The 17,199-nt window shown below is 45.9% G+C and overlaps 1 protein-coding gene and 1 long non-coding RNA gene across 6 annotated transcripts in view; one reads left to right on the top strand and one right to left on the bottom strand.

Annotated features, from left to right (window-relative positions):
• Nucleotides 1-169: 169 nt before the first annotated feature.
• On the bottom strand, nucleotides 170-14,412 carry znf507 (zinc finger protein 507). Its single transcript, XM_048263151.1, is given in 8 exon segments — nucleotides 170-3,572; nucleotides 3,780-3,914; nucleotides 4,532-4,636; nucleotides 5,557-5,677; nucleotides 9,957-10,077; nucleotides 10,808-11,113; nucleotides 11,115-13,105; nucleotides 14,313-14,412. Coding segments are annotated over 7 exon segments (3,195 nt in total). The 5' UTR covers nucleotides 13,104-13,105; nucleotides 14,313-14,412; the 3' UTR covers nucleotides 170-3,154.
• Nucleotides 10,528-17,199, top strand: part of LOC125307270 — a 47,720-nt gene continuing 41,048 nt past the window's right edge. For 4 of the 5 annotated variants that reach the window (XR_007195678.1, XR_007195680.1, XR_007195679.1 and 1 more), the window contains exons 1-2: nucleotides 10,528-10,670; nucleotides 17,086-17,177. This is a non-coding gene — a long non-coding RNA (uncharacterized LOC125307270). Of the gene's footprint in view, nucleotides 10,671-16,186; nucleotides 16,395-17,085; nucleotides 17,178-17,199 lie in introns of those variants that run through there. The other variant, XR_007195677.1, reaches the window with a different exon arrangement.

Below are 17,199 nucleotides of genomic sequence, written 5' to 3'. Positions count from 1 at the left end.
GAGGCAGTGTGAATGTGCAATTTTTTGAGGGAAGAAAACAAACTACCTGATGCCAAGACTATGGAGTTAATTAAAGAAAGCATGGCACTCATCCTAGCCAATCAAGGGACTTAAAAAACCAACATAACCAATACATATCTAAACCCAGTGACTGCAGAATAACACTAGATCTTATCTTAACCTTTATTACCAAAAATACATTGGCAAAATCATAATATAATACACGTACTGAGCCGAACATTAACATAAAGCCAGAATTGGCTATAGTTGATGAGAACATTTGGATCCTGTAGGCGAGAAGACTTTAGCCGTGTTGACAGTCACACTGAGCTCACAAATCATTCCCTCCTTTGGCACGAAAACATGCAGCTCAATGTGCTCAATTAAATTACTAAAACTAGTCATTCCCTCATATACAATGCAATGAAGAGAACCATCCCCCTTGATACTTTGGCTTAAAAAAAAAAAAAATCTGAAATTGGCTATTTTTGTATTTTTCCCTGTAGTGTTTTCACAAGGCATTTAGAAAAATAGATATTCTTTACAAAAGCATGTCAGTTTTCAATACTACAGTATACATTTTACATGTTGTATGCCAGACTAGTACAGTACCATAGCTTGCGATGCTTCCCAGATTGAGAGAAGACAACACTGAAACAAGAACCCAATTCAGGGTTACCATGACGCCACAAGGGTCTCCATGGTACACATGGTTTACAGCCTTACAATGAGCTCAACACTGCCATGTACCATCTCTGTGATTCAGGTTCAAAATGGAAGGCACACAAGTGGGATCCCTTCAGAACAATCATAATTTCTTGAAATGGCATCAGGATCCTTCTTATTGTTTAGCATCCCAGGCCGATATGAATAAGGGACATTTTCCAGAAGAAAACGACAAAATAGCCCACAAATGTTTCGTCAATGTTCAATGTACAAAGTTCAAATTTGTAAGAATGCATTCAGTCACTGTTGTTTTTGATTTAGCATCCGTGGACACAAAGTGTGAAGGCTTGATTGAGGCTTGAGGTTTCACAGTCCATGCGAGGAGTCATGGGCCCCACGTAAACAAATGAATGAGAATGGGGAGCAAACACCTTGTTGCTTAAAAAAGAAGATAAAAAATGCCAAATACAACTGGCTAAGTCAAACAAAAACTTTTGCCCTTTGATCCTTTTTTTCTTCTTTCAGAGGTTCAGAGGAATGAGGGAAACAGCCTTGGTGTGCTGGATGCATAATGTATGGAACACTTGGGTAGCTCAATCAATATAGTCAATGCCAGCCAGTTATGTAACTTGAAAGAAGGCTTGCGCATCAACTCTTTATAGTGGTCATGTGTGTTAGAACACAAGATGAAACCTGGGGAGTGTAACAAGTAAGGAATTCACTTGCCCCTGTCTAAGCACTTCATCATGCCAAGCAGGATGCAAGGCCTGGATTAACATGCAAGCCATAGTAGCACATTGCCACATCATTTTGAATTGTAAATGAAGCCAAGACAATCATCATCTGGTATGCTAATGATTTTTTTTACCCTCTTCCCCTCGACACAGCAAAGATAACGATTTCATTTCTTTGATATACTTTTGCTATACAAATCCTATCCCCCCCAAAAAAAAACATGAATTATGGATTTTCATTTTAGCCCCATGATTTTGCATAGCTTTCTGTTGACACGAGCAGCAGAAGGCGCATGCAAATGATTCTGTGAGAAATATTCTGCATACAGAATAACGTCTCCTTGCTCACAGAATGAGATACTGAGGTCAGGGGCCTTCAGGGCAGACAATCTGGGAATGGAGGTAGAGATGGGCTGAATGAGACGAGCGCGAGTCTACCATGGCTACAGGAGAAATCACAGGAAGGTGAACGCCAAGCGGAAATGGGAAATTGGACCAGTGTGAGAATGAGCTCCTCATTTAGGCTAACTGTTGAATAAAATAACTACAAACACACTGAGGTTTGACCCTGTAGGTTTGGTTCTACATTACATACTTAAACTTCTTACTCTATAGACTAGAATTCCTATGCAAGACAAATCTCTTTGAAAACTTGGAAATTCAATAATAATAATAATAATAATAATAATGAAAATTTCAGAGTTATTGAAAAACAATGACACATTGTCTATAATAAATACTAGTAGTAATTTTACTACCAGATAAATTACAATTCTCAGGTGAGCGTACTGTTGACAAATGACCATAGAAACAATCTAAGAGTGGCGTCTTAAAAGACAGCAACGGCAGATGGCAACGGACTTCAACTACACAGCATTTTACTGGCGTGACTGAGGTTGAGAACTCATCCCTCAAACTGACCTTCAACTCAGGGACAGTCTTCAGAGGGCTAACATTTAAGAGCACCAAACAAAGAATAACTTCAACCCTTCATAAAGGTGAAGATGCTTCCTTGAGTATGTATACACTATGTGTGTGTGAAGGTGTGTGTGTGCGTATTTATGTAAAAGCACACAGGTGCATGCCAACAGACATAACGGAAATAAATGCGGGAATATAAATAAATTGGATAAATATCAATGCAAGTAAAACCGATTAAACAAACCGTAACCCAGGCATCTAATCTACTCCTCTTTGACATGGCTAGCATGGCCAGTACATCTAAACCATGTCAGCATAAATACCATTACAGTGAACTAGAGAAGCTGCCTGTTGTTTGCTGCAATACAAACCTTTTCTAAGCAAAGCTGCTCATTTATGCTGAGTCTAGATGTGAGGTATGAAAGGCCTTAAATTAAATTCCTACTTCAGCTATTGTACAACAAAGCCTACGCTTGTAAACACTACAACGCTATCTGAGGATTCTTTTTGTTTCCGCTAAAACCCTTTCTTGAGTTCATGCACAAGGGGGAGGTGGAGGCCATCTTCTGAACAGGAAAGGCATGGTGAGGAGAAATGGATGGGGGAACTGGGAGGCCATTTTGAGGAAAAACAACACAACCCATTTCCCAGCCTAGAATGTTGATCGCCTGATATGTATGCATGAATGTGTGTCTCTGTGTGTGAGTAAAGTGCACTGGCTCAGTGTGAAGCTCTCCAGTGTGTGGGGATAGAGACAAACAGACAGACAGATAAACAAGTGAGGGGGAGCGGGAAAGAGACAGAAAGGTGAGGCAGAGAGGCAGTGCGCTCTCTCATGGCTCTACACTGCCCTCTGCTGGCAGCGACGGAGGCTGCTGCTGCTGCTGCTGCTCCTTGTTGAGGATGATGCTGATGATGTCTCCCTCGTGCTCCTTCATGTGCTCCAGCAGCTGCTCCTTGCTGGTGGACTCAAAGCCGCAGATGCAGCAGCAGAAGAGCAGCATGCAGTACTCCAGGCCCGCCCTCTCCTTGGCGGCTGGTGGGAGCGTGCTGCTGCTGCCACCGCCGCCACCTCCGCCTCCCTCCGACCGTTCCCACGCGCACGAGCCCGCGGTGCCCTCCCCGGGGATGGCTGGCCGCGCTGGTCCACTGGGTACCGCTGTGAGGTTCTCCTGCCTGCTCAGCAGCACCACAGATGCCTCGGCCTTGGGCTCTGCCACCGCAGGCGCCTTCTGGCTGGCAGTGGGAGAACTACTCAAGGAAGGGAGAGCGAGAGGAAGGGTAAGAGCCGAGAAAGGAGGGGACATAATTATCAAAATATAGTCAGCACAAAGAAATAACTCTGGTAGTATTTCTACATCTGATGGAATCCTAAAGGACTACCCAGGGAGCCACTAGTGGAGATGGTTAATAGAGGCAATACTGGTAGACCAAGAGTCTTCCACAGGGAGCACTCACCGGCCACTCTGGGAGATGGCTTCATTAATGGCCTTGTTCACTTGCTCGTAGTTGTAGTTCTGATCACCAGCATGCTTCCACATATGCGACTTCAAGGACGGAGGGTGGCTGCACACATAGCCACACAGGGAGCACCTACATATACGGGCAGGTGAGGAGGACAAGGAGCCCCGGGGGACAGACAACATCCTCAGTCATCAGGAGTTCCATCCCCACACAGCACATTACTATGCAGCAGCAGAGGCAGAGGCAGACAGTTACTGCCTCTTTATTACCTTTGTGGCATCATTAGATTTTTATGAAATCAGTTGATTCACCCTTCAACCAGCGCCCTTGAGATATTCTCCCATGAAATGTACAACACACATGTAAGATCATACATGAACACTAAAGACATATCCTGTGTTTGAAATAATGCACTTATTCACCACACAGGGCACTATATGGGGAATCAACACCACACAGATATTCATTATATTATGTAATATGAAAAGGAAGCCTGAATGTTTTGAGCACAAGAGGGGGATTCGACTTCATGTAGCCACCTGCAGCCATCTTAAGCTGACTGCATAAAGTGATTATTTCTGAGATTCTGATCCGTTTTCAAACCGGAATTGTGCATACGTCATGGTTAAAAACAAATCAGAATATCAGAAATGATCACGTTATGCAGTCAGCTTAAGATGGCTGCAGGCGGCTACATGAAGTCGAATCCCCTTAGTGATAGTGGGTGTGTACGGTGTGCTCCTGACCTGTATTGCTCCAGGAGCTGCACAGCCTGGTGCTCCAAAGGGTGCCTCTTCATGTGGCTCTTCAGGCTGTTCATGTTGGTGGTGGCAAAGTCACAGCTGCAGCACCTGCATACGGGCAGACAGGCACACACACACACACCAACCAAAAACAGTCAGTCAGAAAAAGAAAATAGAGTGCTCTAACACACACAAACACTTTCATACACACACACACGTGCATGCGCACGCACACACACACACACACACACACACACAGCAAAAAGCTATCAGAACAGTAAAGCGTCTGCAGAACAATACAACTATAGAACTATAAACAACACTATGAACTGTGGCTACGGCTCGGTAACTACCCAGGGACTCCCTGAGGCTTCCAGTGGGGCCGTTCCGCTGGGCGAAGGCTTTTTGTTTGTTTGCTCCAATTTGAGCGCACATCTCTGATCCGCGCGGAGCGGTGCACGCTGTTATGAGCACGCTAACAAAAATCGTCAGAAACGCACAAACAACCTTAGCGCGGCATTAGTTAAGCATCTCCACTTTGGTGTGTGCGATGCTAAGCAGAGCAGAACAGGCAGCCAGGCTACATCTCTTCTGCTTAAAGGGTCCCCAGGAGGCGGAAGGATAACCCACAAATGAAGGGTGTGTGGATGCCGGCTGTGTGTGTGTGTGTGTGTGTGTGAGTAAATGTGATCTGGAGGGAAGGAACATGATCCACAACTTGGACATCTGACACCCTCAACTCAAACTGAGATCTAAACACCGAGAAGAAACCACAGCTGCTGGACCAGCCTCTGTCCTTGACCTCTGCTGCCCTCTAGAGGCCAATGTGGTTATAACATCCACAAGAATGCAGTCTTGGAATGTACATGCTCATCACCTTTAAGAGTTTGTCCATAAATCCGTCACAAGCTTCCAACTATGCCAGTATCACTGATTGCTATGGGAGGCATTCAATGTTGGACTAACATGAACATTAAACACTAAACAAAAGCAAATGAACAAAGCAGGGGGGTATTGGTATAGTGTACCTGTAGGGCTTATCTGAGTTGTGGATCCTGCGGTGGTTCCTGACGCCCACATAGGTGGAGCTGGTGTAGTCACACACGTCACACTTGTACACCCGCTGGGTGGTGCTGACTGGATCTGGCACTGCAGACGGCACAAGACACAACTCTCTTCTCACAACTACTGTACACATGTGAAATTATGCTTAGTTTGGAAAGATAGACAGAGACCACACGACCACACACACACACACACACACACCAGACATGAGGGACTCGAGTCGAGTTGAGACTTGCTTGATCAACATGTAGAAAAGTCTCGACTTGACTTTGACTTGCAATTCATGACTTGAGACTTGACTTAGACTTGAGACAAATGACTTGAAATGACTTGACTTTTTATTTTTTTCATAGATATTAAGGAGTGAACTTTACGATTTTAGAAAATCTGCTTAGGTTGCATGTGTCACGTGAGCGAACCTGTCATTGTTACCAAGTGACGCGACAGACCAGCAAGTGCTAGTCTGGCTAGGTAGGCTAACTTGCAAATATGGAAGGCTCTACGTTTATACCAAAACATAATAATGTTTGACTTCACAGATGATGTATCTGTCAACTCAAAGGAGAAATGAACAGCAGTCTGCAAGTGTGCAAAATAGCGACATAACCACCACCACGTTGATTTTCATCCGTCAGAAGTTAGTCGTGTTAGAAACCTAACGTCAAATTTAAGGCATGTTAAGAGTTGGCTTTGAATCTATTATGCTTTTTAGTTAACGCCATATTAGGTTAAAATGTGTAAAACGGCAAAGTAAAACATTTTCTTGTCTAAGTTTAATCTTGATATATAGCGAAAATGTTGCCAATGTAACCTAAAGTAAGCGCCTCTCTTTCTCCCTCCCTGTTCCATACGGTACAGCCTAGTAGTAGGCTAACAACAGTAAGTAGGCCTAGCTAACTGCCAGCAATCAGCATAGAAAAGTAGCTTACTTCACATGTTAGGCTTATGTATAATATGATATAGCATTGACGGTCCTAAACCCTCCTAAAACCCATTGCGCTGTCGCGCTTGTCAAAGTTTGGCAGTGACGTCGGCGGCAGCGTTTGATTGATTTATTAGTTCACTAATAAATCAATCAATCAATCACTTTTTCAACATTATTGGGTCCCTGGAGATGTGACAGGTCAGGACAGGTGTAACTTGAACTGTTTGAATATATTTTCATGATTTGATGTAGCTTAGGCTACCTAATATTTGAGGCAAATTGAAACAATAATAGGCTATTTTTTTATTGAATTTTTTTGTTCCCCGCCATTGAATTTTTGGTCAACGATACCGGGACACGAAAACACCGGTGCACATGAAATTTGGTGGGTATGTAGCCCCACTAGACTTTTCTACGGAAAAATTTTGTTTCGGCCCCTCGGGGCCCCCCCGTGCTGGGCCCCGGAACCGCAAAAAGCAGTTTTTCCTAAATAACTACCTGAACCGTGGCACTGAGGATGAAGAATCTTTATGGTATGTTAGTCTCAAGGGCCCACATCAACCTGGCTCATAATCACTCATTTGTGATTTGCACCCCCCCCCGGTAAAAAATGAAAATGCAATATCATTCTGCTTTAATCAGTTAAGATGTTCAGAACTGCACCAAATTGTATGTGTATGATTGACCTGGCATTCTCTGGGGGTATGCCAAGTTTAGAATTTCATCCATGGGGGGGTCTAAAAAAATTTAGGTTATGTGTACATTTAGTGACTGACAGTCATTGGCCTGTAGATGGCGGTGCACAGATATACACATGCACACACACACAGGTACGCACATACTATCGGTATTAGAACGGCCGATACATAATTACAAATTCAGTAGGATTAAAAGAAAGCCAAATATTCATCATCATCATCATCATCATCATCATGGCTGCATTTCCAGTTCCAACTAGATGGCGCATCGTTGCAGTGAGACGTAATTTTGTTGGAAGTTAAAAGTGGGTTGGAAAAAACAATGGACGCTTCCTACAAGGACTGTAGTTTACCGCAGAGAACGTCTAATAAGGATAGGACGATGTTCACATGAAATGTAATTCCCATTTCTTCTTGAAGCCGAAATAAATCTGAGAATGTTTATCGACATGCTTGGTTTTACTGCAGGTAATGCGTTAATCTTATAATATCAATAAGGACCTAGGTACAATAATGTTACCGTTAATGTTGGTTGAGTGATGGAGGCCAATTTGATTGCATTTGTAGAAAACTATAAAATGCGGTTATACCAAGCAAATTGATAGCAGCACTGTAATTGTATCTTTCGACTGTCATTTGTTGCACGTGCTACAAAAATCATTCTGTGCAATGGAAGATTTACCAACGTTACACCGGTCTGATACAGTTTTGCCTTTACAATTGTTTGAAGTGCGTGCAGGGTGTGAGAGGGGAATCGATGTGCTTTGATTCCAGCTTGGTAGTTGTAGTCTGTGAGATTAAAAAGCACGTGTGTGTGAAGTATCCAAACAATGACACCTTCATTTCATTATGGCTGCTTTAGCAACACACCTTAAGCTACTGTGTAGTGGGTCCCATTTAGAAGTGGCTACTTTATTCACGCTTTCCTTGACTCATGGAGCTGCGTGAATTTTATTACAACTTTTCGCCACGATATGGCAGTTTAAGTCCGCTTGATACTGTAAGGCATAAGCCATTGGTTTCCAAAGGAGGTTTTATTTGTGTCGCCAGCATAGCCTATTGATTGTCAATTTATGTTGTAAATAGGCCTACCTGTAGCTTAGGGAAGCTAACAGCTTTCTATTAGGATCTAGTTTGCTAGTTACAGTTTTGTCATAACTCCCTGATGCATTTTTGCATTTAGAATAGCCAGAGCGTGGATATCACAATCGGAAAATTAAACAATATCGGGCGCCTATGGACTAGGCTGGGTGAACCGAGCCTGATCTGCCCGCTATTTATTTTTTGATTTCTTAAAAGATTGAGCTTGGTCTGGTGAAAGCCAGACAAGCAATGGACCTCAGTTACACAATGCAACGGAACATGAATCGGCCTATATTTGCACGAACAACAACGGACAACAGCTCTTCAACTTTGGCCCGTTAAAATGTGTATAAACAGTCTAGCGACGCATTTCATGAAGGCCCATTTGGACATGTCAGTTATTTGCACCACTGGTTAGATGTAAAACAGCATTTAGTTTCAGACTACTGTTACTTAATTTGTGCATTGACAATAAAGTCACATGAAAGTCACATGAACTAAAGATGACTAAAATCTTATGCAGAAGTAGAAACATTCACAAAAAATCCATCTATCCAAAAATGACCTTTGTTTTTGATAGCTGTTGAAAACGGCATGGAACTGACAGAGATGTTTTTGTTTGTTTATTAATAAATAAATAAATAAATAAATAAAATTATGCTGATACCTTTTGCTTTTCCCAAATACAATGTAGCCTACAGGTGTAAGTGACCTTTCATCAATCCAGTTGCAATGGATGAACTGTGATGAACTGCCCTACTTGTGATTGTTTAGAGATTTTAAAGGTTTTATAACAATGCTACAACTTCTTTGGCTATTCTACAATCTATTCACCTTTTCAGCGCCAGTAGGCTACTTTCTGTGCAGCCACACACACACACACACACAGGCATGCCAAACAAGCATACACAAAAGTTTCAAGAGTGGGGGATGGAGTAAAAGATGGAGACAAATTGATTAGTGTGATTTATTTTCGCGGAAAGGATGTACAGGACTGAGCGGCGGTCATATTTTGTACCGCTATGCGGTACATCTAGTTTTTATTCGTATACATTTCATCCTATACTATAAACCGTTCACATGTAGGCTATGTGGCTTGAATGAAAGCAATGTTTATTTGTTTGTTACAAATAAAACTCCAGCAGTTCATAACTAGCCTATTGTAGCTTATTTGAAAATGAAAACATGGGTAAATCAACATGAATTTGTATGATTTGGCTATGACTTGACTTGACTTGCTTGACCCAAGCTATGACTTGACTTGACTTGCTTGACTGTCACAAAAAATGACTTGGACTTGCTTGAGACTTGAAGGTTAAGACTTGAGACTTGCTTGTGACTTGCACATGTGTGACTTACTCCCACCTCTGACACACACACACACCTGCTGAAGCAGTTTATATTCTCTCTACTATTGTTACAATAAGACAGATTGGTATGCATCCTTTGAAGAATGTGAATACCATATCTGTTAATGCATCAGAAAGCAAATAACAAAGCAAATTGCTTTGAATGTTCACTGTACATTTGCTGGAGCCTAACTATAGGACACAGTGGGGTGTGCTGAAATGAGGACACGCTGCAGTGACCCTTAAAGTGCAAGTCATGTGGTCAGTCAGTGCCCTTCTGAAGATCCCCCTGCCCTCCCTGCTCTCACCTTCTTCTGTCGTCCTGTCCGACTCCTCGACCACCATCGCCGTGGTTTCCGCGAGGGGCGTGAGCGTTGCCGTGGCGTCGCCCACCCCGTGCTGGTCTCGCTCGTGACTCCTCAGCTGACTCTGAGCGGGAGATATTAATATGGCCGGTCAGGCATCAGCTAGCCACTGAAGATGGACCATTTATAAATATATCCGGCACAAACCCAGGCAGGCCACAGGAGGGAGGGCGTGGGGGGGAGGGTGTTAATGGGTGTCCCTTTTCCGCAATTAGAAACCTTACACTCACAGAAGGCCACTGAGGAGAGTCACTGAGCCAGACTGAATGCCCTGTGAGGAGACTACGTCTGCATCTGCAGTGCGCAGCCCCCACACTGTCCAGCGGCAGCAGCAGCAGTGTTAATCAATAAGTGGAGAAGCCAGCAAACACCCCCCCCCTCCCCCTTTACTGCCCTGCTCTTATCTTTACAGGCATATACAGGCAAGCGAGTGCAAATCATTTTATTGAGCTTGCCCAACTCTGGTGCCGCAGGCGAGAGACTGCTGGTGGAAGTGGTGGGGCATTAGCTCACTGCTCAGGTATTTCAGTCACAATTTTCCATTCTCTTCTGAGAGTGAACGGTTCGGCTAGACTCGCCCGCATGCCAACTGGGTGGTCATCCATGACCTGGCCATGGCAACCAGCAAATATTATGAGGGAAGTTTTACTCTTGGTGGTAAGTAAAGCAAAATGTGAGTATTATGTACAAATAGCATGCAGAATTTAAATCAAAGAAGCAACCAAAAAGAGTTATTTCCAACACATCTATGTATGAGGTATGTGTTTACGTGTGTGTGTGCATGTGTGCCTCACCTTGTAGTAGAAGGCCTTGCTGCACTGCTTGCAGGGGTACGTCCTGGTCTTGCAGTGGTGGAGGGTGTGGCTCTCCAGGTCCTTACTGTCGCGTGCCACGTGCTCACAGATGGGGCACTGGTAGGGCTGCTTCTGCCTGTGCACGCGCAGGTGCTGCTTGAGGTAGCCCTTGTTGTCGCTGCTGTAGAGGCACAGCCGGCAGCGGTACGGCCGCTCGCTGCCTGCCACGAACTCCACCAGGCCTCCCTCGGCTAGCAGGGCGGGATCAGCCACGGTGGCGCCGCCACCGCCGCCGCCGCCTGGGGCCCGCGCTGGCCGCTCCGGACGCTGAGCCTGCAGGCTGGCTCTGAGCGTTGTCCTGCAGCTCTTTGAGGATGTCCTCGTCCGAGGCGTTCTGGTCGGAGCGCTCGCGGAGTCGCTCGATGACCGTCAGTAGGGACATGCTGATGCCTGCCTTCGTGGGCCCCCCCTCGGCCAGGGCGTCCTCTCTAGGCTGCTCGAGCAGTGAGTCGGGAACGGCCACCCCCAGGGCCAGTTCCACGGAAGGGCCTGTTCTGTGGTGGTGATTGGCGACTGTCAGCGTCTCCGTCGGACGCTGGCCCGTGTCGGGACTCTGCGGGTGTGGGGCCGCCGTGACCTTGACCCCTGGCCGGCTCAGTTCTGGGGCGCGGGTGGGCATGGCGACCAGCACCTCTGCGGCCAGTGAGTGCAGCCTCAGAGACTCCGAGTGAGTCCTCCTGCGGGCCGGAGGCACGTTCTCATCGCGGTGCAGCTCCACCGCACAGCCGCTCTCCTTCTCCTCCTCCTCCTCCTGCTGCTCCTCCTTAACGTCCATCACCACCTCCTCCGGCTCCTGGTAGAAGACTGCGTGGGGCTGGCTGTCCAACTCCACCTCCTCGGCCGCCAGCAGGTTCTTATCGCCGCCCACCTCCGGACTGAGGAGGAGGGGCTTGCTGGTGACTGGCGCCTCGGCGCAGGGCAGCCTCTCCACGATGACGTTCACGTGGCCGGCGCTGTTGCCGCGGCTGCTGATGATCTTCTGGGCCGAGCTCAGGAGGCTGTCCGCAGGTGCGCCGCCCGCCTGCCGCCCGTCCGGCTCCAGCTCCACCTCGGCCGCCGGCTCCGTGTCCGTGGCGACCTGGACCTCCAGGACTGGCTCCCCCGCCGCATCGTGGTCTTTGGAGGAGAACGCCTCCTGGTCCAGGAGACTCTGTTTGACTGCGACCACCCCAGCCACCTTCTCCCCTTCCCCACAAAGTGCTCCCACGGAGCCACACAGTTCAATCTGCAGGCCAGGTGCTGAGTGCAGGGCCTGGGGCTTCTCTCCTACTGCAGCTAGAAGCACGATGGCCTCCTCCTCCTCCTCCTCCTCGAGGTGAGGAAGGGCAGCGCTGTAATTGGCCGTTGGAGCTACGGGAGCATCCCGCCGGCCTTGCTGCTCCGCCTCGTCTTCGAATATTGGGTAAGAGCAGTCCACCAGGCCGGCGTGCTTCCAAGCGTGAGTCTTGAGCATGCGCTGCTGCACGCACGTGTAGCTGCAGATCAGGCAGCGGTACGTGCCGCACTCGTAGCTGTACCACTTGTTCCCGCGCTCGGCCGGGCCAGGCGCCGAGTCCTCCGCGGCCCTTCCGGAAGGCTCCGTCCCTCCTGCGGGCCTGGCCGCGGCCTCGGGGCGCTCCAGGTGCTGGCGCACGTGCGCCTCCAGCTGGTCCTGGCGGCTGGAGGTGAAGCGGCACTCAGAGCACATGAGCAGCAGCTCGCTGTGCTGCTCGTTGTGCTGGCGCAGGTGCTCGCGCAGCACCACCAGCGTGGGCGACAGGAAGCGGCACAGGCTGCACTGGTAGCAGGTCACTGTCCGGCCGACCGCCTCGCTTGGCACCACCTCCTCCGAGCCGGCCGTGTGACCTGCCTCCGCACCATCAGCCTCCTCCGCCTCCTCCTGGCGCACCCTCTTGCAGGGGGACGGCGGCTCGGGGCTGGCCTCCCTCTGGCTGGTGGGACTGGCAGGTGGCGAGACGCAGCGGGCCAGCGGCAACCTCTTCCTGCCAGGGATCCAACGCCGCGGCCGCTTCTCCACGATCTTGCTGAGCTTCTCGATGACCTGGATGAGAGAGTCAGCAGCTTGCCGATGGTGCTGCTGCTGCTGCTGCTGCTCTGGCTGCTGCCTCGCCTGCTCATCCTCACTCCCCTGGAGGCACGAGGCCATAGATGCTGCCATCCGGTCTGGGATGAAGACTGCGTCCTGCTGGCCCCTGACGTGGGGGATGAGGACTGCCACACCACTGCTGTCCTCCATACCTGCAGGTCAGGTACACAGAGAAGAACAATCTTAGCCTACATCCTACCTGCGCTAACTCAACAATAAAACGGCAATAAAAAAAACACACAATACAGACCAGCTCAAAAAGTTGCCTATAATGCAACAGTTCAGTTAATTAAATGCAGAATAGCAAACACATTACTTTTTTATATTATATATTACTTTTTAAATTAATATCAGTCAGTCTTCATATTGCAGCTGTCCCTGTCTCATATGGGGAGGGCCTCCTTTAGCAGATAAAGCCAAACCTCCACCAGAATTTAATAAAACACTTGAAGACAAGTTAGCTATTCAACTGCACATCATTTGCACAGAATAGTTAGTTGTCCTGGTCAGAATAACTCCCCTAGCCCAAATACTTGTCACAGTTACAACAAGTAGGTTATCAGCTGTGGGAAAAAAAGGTTTCGCTGTGGTCGGATATATCAGGAACATGGGTCATAATCAGTGAAAAGATGTGGTTTCGCATTTTTCATTTTCTCTAACCACAAATCATTGTTCCTTATTTCCTCAGACTTCTGCTTTCTAGGGATTTCTCTAGGACATTTGTACAGCGACTGCTCATTGACGGCTAACTTAATTGAGCTACTTGTAGTACCGACCCCTAGACTCTTTGGACAGGTCTTGTTCACTCAGTTTGCCATTTCACTATCCTGGCACTGTGATTTATAAATTCAGGTGTGCACATTTCCCTGGAAAAACGCCACCGGCTGTTCGAGGTTTAAAGCCAAATGTGGCCAAGTTAGTTGTGTTCAGCTTCACTACACAGCAGGACATCGATATGAGCATGACCTGTGTAACTAATGATGAGAGGCGGGACAACCTAAAAATAAAAAATGAGCCGAATATATACGAAAACGGGCTAATCAGTTAGCAAGCTAATTCACTGTCAGAAAGAAAGTCGAATCACGGACAGTTGTCGTCAAAGGTCGCAAGGTGAATGCGAACACTGACAGAACAGTAAAGTTAGGTAATACAGTCGACGACATGGTGTCCGTGCCCGTGGAAGCGTAACGTGAGAAAAGGGGCAGGACATGTTCATGACAACTGTACAGCATGGCTGGATAGAGAGCACGAGTAGACTACAACTAAAAACATGCCCCCTAAAGACAGCAATAAAACAACAACTTTGTGTAATATATTACGACGGGTCATGCGACTGCTTTATGCTGACTAGGTACTTACTGATGCGGGTATTCTCAGCGATCTTTGGCCTCAGCAATTAAACTTTCCATGTATTCTAAAACAGTAAGAAGAAAGGGCTCCCCTTTTCTCACACACACACTGCTCAAAATGGCGAGAATGGGATAGCGATCACGTGACTCCATCTCCAATGGTCAGGTGACCATAAAGCTGGGCGCACATTTGTAAGCAGTGTTTACTGGGTTAGAGTGGGTTGGACCAGCGGACCCATGGAACCATATCAAGGCATTTTCTGGTGGTTGTACTAGCAACGGATACAAATTAAGGGAAAATACCATAAAGTAGCGATTAACGTGGTAGGCTATTTTAATCTTGCACAGAGAACGCTCATCATGACAGCGTAGATTCAGGGTAACAGCCAACCTCGTAAACCCTTCATTGCTGTTAAACGGTTAGCTCAGTTATGTTTTTTTTTTGTCAAAACAAATAAACAAAATATAATAAGTTAGCTTACAATAATACGAAATAAAACCTACTTCTAAAAAGTATACTTTAGTAGCCTATATATTCACAGTGGTGGTTTAGCTTAGAGCCATTTGGCCTACTCCTGATCCACACACTTCTCTTTTTAGGGCTTCTCAAAAAACTCCTGCAATAGTTAGGCATCACAGCAGAGCAGGAATATACATATAGGCTATACCAATATATATATATACCAATACCTGGGATATTGAACGTGTTAGGCCTACATGCCTTCAGAGTAGCTTGGTAAGTAGGCTAGGCACTTGTGCAATTTCTTTGAGTCCTCATATGTACGATTGTACTCAACAACCATAAATTATACAAGATTGTGTAGCCTAGCCTAGGTTATATTGCCTAGGCTGAAAGGCCCTATCAGGAAATCATTGACAAGGCCCCTTAAGTTAGTCAACATAGCCTACACTGTGCCTAATGTGCCTGCAATAGTGTGCTTGTTTTTGTAAATAATTACAAGTTTTACAAATGTACAGTACCCCTTAAACCTTTGTTAACAAAACCTAAGAATTGCTGCCATCTAGTGTTCACAGAGAAGAATGATACAGTTCAATATGAGGTGGAATGGGGTAAGAGTAGCAGTTTTTATTTAGACTGTTCATTTTTGATTTAACACAAATGGTCAGTAGGCTAAATAAAACATTCAGCCAAATATCAGCCAGAATCCTAGCCTTCACCTGAAATGAACTGTAATTCTCACTTCACACTGACCCCAAATAAGGACCTTACTCTGTCAAAGCATTTTACATTTCACACTTTCAGTGTGTAATGTGGTCCAAAAGTAGTGTAATGCTTCAAAAAAGATGCGCTTGAGCTACCAAGGTGACCTTATTCAGGTGGGAAAAGAGTTATAATTTAAACAACAGGAAAGCTGTAATAGGCCACACATTCATTTGGTCCACAAAGACAATGCTGAACAAATGAGAAGGGATATCCTCTCTGAAATGCACATATTGTTCAGAAGAGGTGGAGCCCATCAATGAATGTGCATCTAAATCTCTGGGGCGACAGAACATTGGCCCAATCAGACGTTGAATTACTAAACCCTTAAAGCGTTTTGCTTGACCTCTCAGTGACATAATGACTTCCTCTAGTTACACTTTAAGTTTTGACAGGGATGCAAGTATTTTGCTTCAGAGAGGATTTCCCCCCCTATTCTCCTCTTGAAATTAGTCTACATCAGAGGGATCATATTTTGAGAAATAACAGGATCATCCTGACTCAGTGTGGCCAGTTTCCAGGAAATTCGCCTTAACTGACACTGTAAGTAAGGGCGTGTTTGTTGTTTTCTGCTGGTTGTCAAACAATGTCTGACAAAAGGATTTGATTAGTGGATATGTTTCAGCTGTCCAGCTGGCGCTCCTCTGTTGGGATTGTTGTGAGTGCATCAGTACAGGTGTGTCGAGAGGAACCAGCCGTCGCTGCATGCTGGGCCTCCACGGAAACATCTGTCTTCCTGTGAGAGCTGACCAGAGCTGCCCTCCTCAGCGTGAGGCTCTGAGAGAGAGATCAGCTGCGGGAACACAGGGCCTTCAGCCATTTCCTCTGCCATGAGCACACACCCATGCTGATACTGAGAGACACTATGGTGTACGTGCACGTGTGTGTGTATGCTAGATGTATGTGTACATGTGTTGATAGAGGTAAAAGCAGCTTTTGCTATCACTGGAAATAGCTTTTCTCTGGTATGATGTGGAAAAGTACATGGAAAGTACAAGCACTTTAGAAAAGCAACAGTGTATGGGGCCCATGTTTAATATAAATACTGGACGTAGTTAAGATTACATTTGTAGTTTGCACTTAATTTTGCCTCCCAAAGCCTCATGGTGAAGACAATAATACATGTGCTTCTATGAGGAGACAAATCTTTACTTTTTATATGCAAAAAATCTTGTTGACTGACAAATGTCATGCCATCCTGATGAACATGCAGGTTCTAAATATGTCTGTGCAATCTCTGCTTGGTGTTTCTGTGGCAGGTATTTGCTTTCATTTCCCTGGCCCTGAAAAATGTAATCAAATGCATGCAAACACCAGGAAACAAGAACCATGATGCATGAACAGCACAGGAATATTGAGAAACAAATGTCTTTTCTCTGTCCCTGCTGAGTGGCAGTTACAGTAGAATTAGAAACATTTTGTGTACATTGTACCTTTCATAGTTTTTATGTTAAGAATGGATTTAGAATCGCAGTGCTTTCCAGAATGCAAAGTGAGTCTAATTCAATTCATTCATTTAAATTCATTTCTCACAATTATTTCATTCATATTTTTTTCACAGAGCCTGAGAAGTTCTACAATATTACGGCTACCAAGCTCCAACAGGCACTGGATGTGTGTTTGAGAAGCCAGCCAGCAGTGAAATACAGTCAGGTATGGGCAATGATAATTGTGT

Source organism: Alosa alosa, chromosome 14 (genome assembly GCF_017589495.1).
Source record: "Alosa alosa isolate M-15738 ecotype Scorff River chromosome 14, AALO_Geno_1.1, whole genome shotgun sequence".
NCBI classification, from domain to species: domain Eukaryota; kingdom Metazoa; phylum Chordata; class Actinopteri; order Clupeiformes; family Clupeidae; genus Alosa; species Alosa alosa.
Note: the sequence above shows the minus strand (reverse complement) of the source record. Positions and strands in the feature narration are given on the sequence as shown.